Below are 10,717 nucleotides of genomic sequence, written 5' to 3'. Positions count from 1 at the left end.
TGGCATATTGTACTCCAATTTTTTGGCAATTAAAACACAAAGATTGCCTGTATAAAGAGAAGATAAGCATAAGGATCTATCACATTCCATATAATCTAACACATTTCATATAATCTAAAGTGCTATTCTAGGACTTCTTATTAGGCTAGTTTTGTGCTTAAAATGTATGCTCTGATGCAGTTTGTTTTAGCATTTTTATAGGAACCGAGCATGGATAAGAATTGAGAATGTTGTGTTGGGGAAAATCGATATATATATGAAATGAATACACAAAAACTGATTACACCTCAAATATAATATTCAAACTCAAACTAAACCAAATGATGTTACCAAGCTTTGATATGGAAATAATCAGAGACTTGAAAGAATCTCATAACCTTTGGAGACTCAAAACGTAGTTAAGGCATGCTTCTGATAAACATTGGCTTGAAGACAATTATTCGCTCTGCACAGCTGTAAGCAGACTATAGTGATTATCTCAGCAGAATATGAATAACTCCAGTAGAACTGCAACATCGAACCACTTGGATTTGGCAGAACTCTTTGATACTTGCTCTCAACTCAACTCAAGAACAAAAGAATGAATGAATGAATGAAAGGAGAGAACTCTTCAAATTAGATGGGATGCTAAAAATGAAGAACCAAGTTGCTATTTATAAGCTAGCAACTTAGTAACTCTTCAAAATACTAAAATAAAGCAAATGAAAAAATTGAAAAATTTGTGAAATTTAACTCAATTGAGTTGTTACTTGACAAAAATCAAACACAACTCAATCAAATTAAAGAAACTACAAATTTAACTTTCACACATGTTAAATTTATACATGAAAATCATTTTAATTTGAAGTTTCAATCCAATTTGAAAGTTTATAAACGATGAATTTAATCTACACAATTAAATCCATTTTTATGTTTCAAATATTCACCAAACCTTCACTTTCTTTCATTATATATATCCAACATGTTGAAGTAAAAAGGACAAAATGAAGCTCTAGGTTGTATTTTAGGGAACAAGGCACGAAGAGGTGGAAGAAGAAATAATAAGTGCAAAAGTGACACGTCAAAACACTTAAGGGTGTTTGGCTCACCAACATGAGTTGAGTTGAGTTGGTATAATATACCAACTCATTGTTTGGCCCACCAACTTTAAATGTTGGTGGAGTTGAGTTGGTATATTTTACTAACTCACCCCAACTCTTCCTTCTTCCAATATTTTCAATGGCTTCACCCATCAACCATTGTCACATTTCGGGAACTAACTCTGGGCTCTGACAACCACCTCTGATGAAAACTCTGGTGACCAACTCCAGGCTTCGACAACCACCTCCAATAACAACTCCGACGACAAAATCCGAGCTCCGACAACCACCTTCTATAACAGTTTCGAAGACCGACTCCGGGCTTCGACAACTTTCGCACGACCAACTCCGACAACCAATCCCGAGCTCCGACAACCACCTTCATTGACTCAACTCTGACAACCACCTTCGCGCTACCAACTCCAATGACCAATTTCAGGCTCCGACAACAAACTCCAATGACCAACTCCGACAACCACTTTCGTAGACTCCAACAACCACCTTTGACTACAAACTCCGGCGAAAAACACCTTCAATGACCTCCTTTGAACAAGAAACTTCAACGACCCACTTGGGGCTTCGACAACCACCTCTGACGAAAAATTTCGACAACCAACTCTAATACCACCTTCATGCGATTAACATTGGGGCTCCGACAACCACCTCCGACTACAATCTTCTGCAAAAATCATCTTTGATGACCAACTTCGACAGACACCTTCCCCCGACCAACACCAGGATTTCAAAACCACCTCCAATGACAAACTTCGACAACCAACTTCAATACCACCTTCATGCGACCAACTTCAGGCTTCGACAACCACCTCCGACTATAAACTCTGGTGAAAACATCTTCGATAATCAACTTCGACAACTACCTCCGACTATTATAGGACTGATGATTGTTAAAGTATGTTGTAGAGTTGTTGATTATATAAAAAAATATTATTATTTTATCTACAATAAGTGCAATATTTATACGTAAAAAATGTAAAACATTTTTTTTATTTAATTGAATTCACATTTTAAATTACTGTTAAGAATATTTAGACGGAAAGTAAGTATGTAGTTGAAAAATATGTAACATATTAAAAAAACAAAATAAAAAAAAAATTCCTGAAATATTTTCCAACAAGAATTAGTGAAAAATAGAGATTTGTTCTCTGACAATCCTCTAAATTTAGAGAAATTGAAAATGAAATTGTTGAAGAAATGTGGTGATATTGCATTGATTGTTAAGATGATAAGAGAGATCCAATTAAAAAAAATCATTACATAGTAAATTAGGAATTAAAAATTTTGATTTCTCTCTAGTTTTTCATTTTATTTAACCATATTTCTACCATAAATGTAATGGGTTAATTGTTGTTCATTGCCCAAAATAGAAAGAAAGAAAAGTTTTAATAATTAAAAGAAAAAATTGTAATCTATATTTTATTAAAACAAAGATAGGTGGTAAAATTACTAAATAAAAAAGTTACAAAATAAAAATAGTAAAAACATATTATTTAGAGTTAAAAAAAAATGTACCAACTCTGCACTCCTATAAACTCAAGTCAAATAACTCTGCACTCCAAACACAGATATATGAACAATTCAGCGCCGCACCCCAAACAGTCCCTTAGGATATGAGAGAAAGTGTTTTGATGTTGCTAGAAAGCGTTGCAATGCTTAAAAAATTCAACGCCCCGTCTTGGAACGCTGTTGTGCACTCCAAAGGTGTCGTGACGCTACTTCAACCGTTACAAAATTGTCTTTGGTGAGGTAGAAGAGAGAGTTTTCAGACTAATTTGAGATTCGACATTGAAGAGGATGTAAGAGCCAGTGGAGCTGTTGAGGAGCTCGAGTTGTGCAAATCAAGAGCTCGGTGGACGATCTGATCTACACAGAGACGGTCATTCAGCTAATTGTTTCTTCCTTCCCTATCTCTTTAATTTTTATTTTATGGCTCTGTGATCCTTGCACTACAGAATCATGAGTAGCTAAATTCTCTATTTCTGAGGTATGGGTTAGGTTACAGGTTGATGTATTATTGATCGTTCCAATGGATTGAATTATTACTGTATTTGCCCATTGTTTTTTTTTTTAAAAAAATAATTATTCCCATAAACAATAATTCCACTGGTGAATATCTTTATTTTGTTATGTAACAATAACTAAATCCTTGTTTGATAGCCTTTTATTTTTTTTTCATAATCATGCTTACCAACCCTACTATTTATAATCTACTTTTTAAAGATATTAGAAACTAAAACTCTAGATGGTAACCATTTTCTTTTTAGATTTTGGTTTTTAAAAATTAAGCTTGTTTTCTCTAAATTTCTCATAACAATTTGCATCTTTCTTAAGCACAAAAATTGCATTCTTGGCCAAAATTTTTTTTTTTTTAAAAAAAACAAATATTTAAAAAAGATTTATCTCATTTTTTAAAACATTAGTAGAAAGTATATATCAAAGAAAAAAAAAATGAAGTGGAAGGAGTCTATGAATTCAAGTCATATAAAATGTTTTGAATCTGAGATGCCAAATGTGAATGGTGACCATAACAAATACTTGCTAAATAGCCCCCATAGAATAAGCAATGGATGCCAAGCCCCAGGATAGATTCTCTCTCTTGGTTAGAATGCTGAGGTTCACACTGAAAACAAACATCCTTAGAGTTACTACAAGCACACAAACGATCGATGCTATGAGCCCGTATATCTCGGTCACTCGAATACATCGGGATCATCTTTGGCCAGCTGAAATTAAAGGGATCAGTGAAAGCCTTTAAATATGGGCATCCATGAGTCAGAAAGCTCCAAGATTTCCGTGACATGTTAGCAATACAATTTGAAATACCGATTGAAAACTCGCGAAAATCAGCCTCAATAGGTTGACCATGGATTCTACTCGCATTGAACTTATCGACCCATGAGCAGGTAGAGCACATTCTTTTTCCCACAGGGAAACCCCATTTTGAAGTGTTAGTAGTAGCCCACAATAAGCTGTGTCGAGCAAGAGTAAGCAAAGACTCCCCAGCAAGTACCCAACAAGTTGAAGCAGAAACAATCAAAGATGGTTCAGAAAGAAAAAGATGATGAGTAGCACCTGCAAGGAACAAGGAGTATGCTGCACTTGCTTTGCACATGGTAGATGCGTTGCATTGATCTTCATTGTCACAATCCATTTCGGAACTCAAAGCCAATAAATCACATGAACGAACTTTGTAAGCCGATGCAAGAGCAGTGTATACATTCAGCGATAGGAAGTGTAAAGGATGGAGCCTCAAGTTAACAGGCTGTTTTTGTTCCCCGTCTTCGGCTTGCTCATCATAGAAGCCTAAAGTAAGCAAGTTTCGAAGCTTCTCACAACATGATTCAGGAGAACCGATAGACAGGTACTCGGTGATAGCACTGTTGACATAATCATCTATTCTTCTTACTGCTTTGTCATGATCAAAGTTGCTGATGGAAGTTGAATCATGCAATTCAACTTTGGAAGCAGAGAGTTCCTGAAGAAATTTATAATGCATGTCACTTTACGTCTTCCTTAATAAGAGAACACATAAGGGAGAGCTCCAAAAACAACGACACAATTTTCAAAATAACAGATCTAACCAGAAATCTAGTAACCCGCAATTTGAGAATAGGTTTTAGTTTGTAATGAGTTTTCTAAAATCATATTTTCTAAGTGGAAAACTTTGAAATGCTTTCAAGTGTTTTTAGAATGTTTTCTAAACCACACTGTTTATGTTACAATCCACCATGCAAATTTGGAAAAGTGTTTTTGATTAATTAAAAGCACTTTTACCTCTCTCAATTAGTATGAAACTCTCACTATACACTGCTTTTAAATGCTTGAGTTCTTTTTTTTTTTTCAAGGTGTTCTAAGCGTACTTATATGTCAAAAGTGAGATCAAACTCATCTTAATCGTCAAGACTCAGTTTGATAACCATTTAGTTCTAAAAAATTGTCTGTTTTCCCCATATTCTTTACATCTTTACTGTTAAGGAAAGATTTGAATTCTAAGCCAAATTTCAAAAACAAAAACAGCTTTTTAGTTTTTCTTACTTGCAAAGCATGGTCGACATAAGTTAGGGGCTTGGCACTGCATCGCTGGCAACTACAGACAAATTGATATCTTGACCACAACTCTGACTGCCTCATTGCCTGAGACAAAATCAACAAATTTCTCACATATCTATAGCCAGACATTTCATCGTAATTCCTCATCAAGAAGAAGCAATCAACAACGATATTCCACAAGAACCACATTCATTTACTCTGAAAATCTTTGAGTTAAATATATACTAAGAACTGACGTGGTAACAATTTCGTTTGCAGTTTTATATATTTTAAATTTATGTTTGTTTCCCTCGTGGTTTCTACTTATTTTATAGAAACATTTAATTCATTGTCAAATTCTAATAACAAGAACTTATTTTTGAAAACTACTTTATTAAGTTTTTAAAATTTGGATTCGTTTTCATGAGTGGAAAATCGATAACAAAATATAGAAACTTATGGGTAGAAGTAGTGTCTAAAATTTCAAAATAAAAAACCGAATAGAATAGTTATCCAATGGGATTAAGGTCATAATGAAACTTGGCATGTTTATGTGGAACTTAGGTCAGAAAATAATTCCCACTGAAATATCATGAAGAGAAGTTAACAAAACTAAGGTACAGCTACAATACCTTAGGTTGCAACAAGTCACAGTATGCGATTGTGACTGCTTCACCTCTCCTTATACTCTTTATACTCCTAACCATAACTCTTGGGCCATTACCCTGAAAATCTTCGTCAAAATTCACATAAATATTCAAACAGAGCCCAAACTTACAGCAGCAAATTGAATGCAAGAAAACGTGAAGAAACGCACCTTCTGTTATGAAATCCGAAAGGTTGCTACGAACAGTACCCATCTGCCAGAAACATTCAAGCAAAAGCTCACACTAATTTCACAAGAAAGGAAGAAGAAAAAGCCCCCATAAACTAAAAAATTATAGGTAGTTCAAAGTCAAACAATTACTTGACTACAACTTCCTTGACCCGTCAGAAGATCAGTGCAGGAAGGAGCAATCCGCGACCTCGTGGTGGTGGAAGCCGACGAGGTTTCAAATCTGTAACAAGCGTTGGGAGAACAACTGTGATTGATCCAGCAAAAGGTAGGAGGGTAGACAGCGATTCCGATGGTGCGGCCGGTGGAATCGTGAACATCGACGGCGTTGGTGAAGACAAGGCAGAGGGCAGCCTCTGCCAAGGTGTGTCCATGGGGAATATCGGCAGATAAGAGAGCGGCTATGGCGTCGACCCCTTCGCGAAGCTTGGGGAAGAGCTCGGCATCGTGTTGGGGGAACATCAATTTGTGTCGATTGGTGAGAAGGCCAAAGATGCGTTCGGGAGGAGGGGAGAGGGAGGCGGGGGGGTGGGAGAGGAGGAGGTGGAGGAGGCGGAGGGAGGCGCGGAGGTCGGAGGTGTAGGAGAAGGGGGAAGGGAAGGGATGGGTGGAGAAGAAGGCGGCGGTGAGGGGATCGGAATGGGAAAGGGAGCATTTGGGGGAACAGTAGCGGAGGAGATTGGAGTGAGAAATTGGGGGATTTGGGAGAAGGGAGAAGCAGGAAGAGCAGTGAGTGAAGAGGAAGGAATCGTGAAGAGCGGAGGTGAGAGGAAGCAATGGCGGAGTAATGTCTTCCGCCATTTCTATGTCTTCCATTGCTATCATTTCCATCTCCATTTCTGTCTCTCTCCTCTCTTCCTCTCGCTTCTGCACCTTCTTTCTCTCTCATACACAACCTTTTTTCTTTTACGTAGAGAGTTAGTTTGGGTCGTATATCCACACATTCTATACCATCTCTTTTTTTTAAGGTCCATTATTATTATCATATCTTATCGATTTTAATTGTTTGTGACCCATTTTCGAATTATGTTTTGTATCTCACCGTTATTTTTCATGTATAGTATATCATCTCAATGCTTAAACATGCTCGATCATAACTCCCCAGACATCAGAACTCTCCACACATTAGAACTCCCCACATCTTATATCATCTCAATGCCCCAAATAACTCCTAAATTATATTAAAAATAATTCAAAAATATTCTTAAACTTTTAAAAATAATTCAAAAAGTATTATTGTCGTTAGTTTTGGATGAAAATTGTTAAAGTTTTGTTTCAAAAATATCCCTGGACTTTCAAAACGTTTCAATTACTCTTAACATAATAAAAGTTCAAAAATACCTCCACCGTTATATTTGAACAAAAATTGTTAATTACTCGCTACAAAAATGCCTTTAAAAATTAAAAAATAAAAATAAATAATGCTCCTGATCAATTTGTTTGAAGTCGTCTAAGTTCGAAAGGAGCCAATTTTAAAATAAATTATATAGATATTCTCATTGTTTTCATATAGGTACGCTCATATTTCTCTTACTTTTCCGATTCTTAGCTTACACTAATTTTCTGAACAACCAAGATGAAAACTAAAACTTTAAGTTAAAACATAAAATACCACAAAATTTCACAAAATTCTAAAATAAAAATCTCCTCTTGAAACATATTGAAATGATAAATAGTCAAATAAAAAAGTATTTAGCTATTAACGCACACTCAACTATTAACGTGCAATTTTGTTGAAATATTTAAGTCTTGAAATCATTTGGTGCTTAATTTATTATATTTCTTCTTATTATAGTTCATATACCTTAACTAAAAAATGTAATTTTATTTATCTATTTATTTTAGATAAACAAGTATCAAATAGTAACAAAAACTAAAAGGGATATCAAATAGTTAACAAATAGGAGAGTAAGAGGTTAAATAAATAAAATTGTTCACTTTAGTTAGGGTATATGAACTATAATAAGAAGAAATATATAAATTAATCACCAAATGATTTAAAGACTTAAATATTTTAACAAAATTGAACGTTAATAGTTGAGCGTATATTAATAACCGAATACTTTTTTATTTTGACTATTTATCATTTTGGTATGTTTCAAGAGTAAATTTTGATTTTAGAATTTTGTAAAATTTTGTGGTATTTTATCTTTTAACTTAAGATTTTGGTTATTGAGAAATTGATGTAAACTAAGAATTAGAAAATTAAGAGAAATATGAGAGTACCTATATGAAAAAAAAATGAGGATATCCATATAATTGATTTTAAAATTGGTTCTTTTCGAACTTAAGAAAACTTCAAACAAAATTGATCAGTTCGAGCATTTTTAAATTTTTTTATTTTTAAGTCATTTTTATAACGAAGAATTAATTTTTTTTTTTTCAAATACTATCGTTGAGGTATTTTTGAAACAAAACTTTAACGGTTTCCATAAAAAACTAATATCAATTATATTTTTTTAACACTTTTTTAAAGTTTAAGTGTATTTTAAAAATTTTTTAAACTTCGGGGTAATTTTTACACAAAGCATAAAGTTTGGGGGCTTTTTTTATAATTTAACTTTTTATATATATTTTTTTAAAATTTGGACCTTCTTGAGAAATGACAACTTTTTTTTTTTTTACCCCTTCAACTTTTCAATAAATGTGAAATTACATTACTGCCCTTTAGAATTTCAAAAGTAAAAAAAAAAAAAAAAATTCTCCAAACTCTTTTTCTCTTCCCTTCACGTTTGAGACTGAAACCCTCTCAAATTCCTTTTCCTTGCTATTTTCTACTCTGATTTCGGCCGAATTTCGTCAACTGGTTTTTTTTACTCCTTCAACTTTTCAAAATATGAAATTACATTACTGCCCTTTAGAATTTCAAAAGTAAAAAAAAAAAAAAAAAATTCTCCAAACTCTTTTTCTCTTCCCTTCACGTTTGAGACTGAAACCCTCTCAAATTCCTTTTCCTTGCTATTTTCTACTCTGATTTCGGCCGAATTTCGTCAAATAATTTTGAAGATAATTCGGATCTCTCATCTCAACATCAGGTTCAAATTTACCCTTTGTTTTCGCTCATTTTATTGGTTTTTCTGAGATGTTAGATTTTTCTGAGATGTTCTGTTGGGTTTTAAATCATTGTATGGGTTAAAATAGATGTTTTTGAGATTTGTTGAGATGTTCTTTTATGTTTAGTGGTAACTTATATTTATATAAGTTATTGTCTCGTAAAGTTAAAATATTTAGAAATAATTTATGACAAGCATTGAAATCATAATAGAATAGGGCAAAATTTCTTTCCATGCATTCAGTGAATTCAAATGAAGAGCTCGAGTAAATTTACATCACAAAATACAAATGAAAACAAGAATAAAAGGAGCCACGTGTTGAATTCATCATGCGGTAAAGCAATCCAAAGCATCTATGCTGCAAAGAAGCAATCGAATGCATCTGAGAGGACTACCAACAACTGCAACAACAAATCTGAAAAAGTTATTTAACGCATATGCTACGGTCCTAAGTGGCAGAAGTGATCCTTGCATCTAACTCTATATATATGTGAGCCCTAAAAGAATGAAAGAAAAACATTCTTCATCCCAAATTTGGTGAAGAGCATTCCACCCCTTTCCTGAGGCAATCTTCCTTGTGAAGGACCATCATCGCTACTATCGAAGAAGAAAAACTCGAGAGAGTCCATTCTCCTCCACTCCACCGCAGAGCATAGCATACCTACTAGTTCAAAAAGATGGGAAGTACGAAATTGTTATCGGCGATCGACTTTTCATTCCATTCATCTCTTTAATTTGCTTCTTATTTTTACATTTTTACTTTTGCACTTTCCTTCTTCATCTTGTAACAGGCTATTTTTTTTTTATTATTTTTTTTTTTGTTTAATTCATATCATGATTTCTATCACTTCATTCTCTCTATTTCTTCCATTTTTTATTTATTTCTCCATGAATAGCTAATCCATTGAGTTGATATGAGTTAATCCTCATTCTAGTAAGCTCAATGATAAGTGAAAGTTGATATGATTTAGTGTGCACTTAAATCCAACTCTTGATTCTATCTAGCTACTCGGATCAAGTGGTAACAATTAACTACTTAAGAGAGCAAGTAATTGTGGATCTCATAAATCAAGTAAGTAGTATATTTAGAGATACAACCTTATGTTCCAAGTAACGTAAGCATGCATCATAAAAATATGATTTATGTGGCTAACTCACCAAGAGGTGGAGTCCTTAAAGGTTATGAACATGAAAGGAGGTTTACCATTAAGTTCAAAGGATTCAAGGTTAATCATCTTAACTCCATCTTCTTATCTAGTTTCTTTTATGTGCTCACCGAAAGGTGGAGTCCTTACACGTTGCGCATGTAATTATCATCATCGCCAAATCCATACTTATATTGTTATTTGCTTTTAATTCATGCTTTATAACACATAAATCACTTCACTGTTATTTGACAACCCACCTATCTTCAATAAAGGTATTGAATCTATTAATTGCATTCATAGGGTCTAAATCCAATAAACTAAGATTCATAGCTATTACATGAATACTTGAACTTTATGTGGAGACATAAAGATGGATCAAGTTCGAGTAAATAGCCAAAACGGTCTGTAGTACATGATTAAGGTTGGGTACTTTATTTAGTAACACTATTGGATGTAGCCTACTCTATACCTGTTACAAGTTGTTGTAAAGATACTACAAACGAAGTGATCCGGATTCATTGTTGAGGTTGATGCCCTAAACTCTCGTTGGGTCCT

The 10,717-nt window shown here is 34.0% G+C and overlaps 1 protein-coding gene across 1 annotated transcript; it reads right to left on the bottom strand.

Moving 5' to 3' along the window:
• Positions 1 to 3,479: 3,479 nt before the first annotated feature.
• LOC120076605 (protein SET DOMAIN GROUP 41) lies at positions 3,480 to 6,981 on the bottom strand. The gene is made up of 5 exons (XM_039030483.1): positions 6,094 to 6,981; positions 5,944 to 5,986; positions 5,759 to 5,859; positions 5,133 to 5,231; positions 3,480 to 4,572 (listed from the first exon to the last, which is right to left on the bottom strand). Exons 1-5 carry the CDS (start codon positions 6,796 to 6,798, stop codon positions 3,562 to 3,564), a joined length of 1,959 nt encoding a protein of 652 aa, XP_038886411.1. The 5' UTR covers positions 6,799 to 6,981; the 3' UTR covers positions 3,480 to 3,561.
• Positions 6,982 to 10,717: the final 3,736 nt, after the last annotated feature.

The sequence above is a fragment of the Benincasa hispida genome, chromosome 4, assembly GCF_009727055.1.
Source record: "Benincasa hispida cultivar B227 chromosome 4, ASM972705v1, whole genome shotgun sequence".
Classification (NCBI taxonomy): Eukaryota; Viridiplantae; Streptophyta; class Magnoliopsida; order Cucurbitales; family Cucurbitaceae; genus Benincasa; species Benincasa hispida.
Note: the sequence above shows the minus strand (reverse complement) of the source record. Positions and strands in the feature narration are given on the sequence as shown.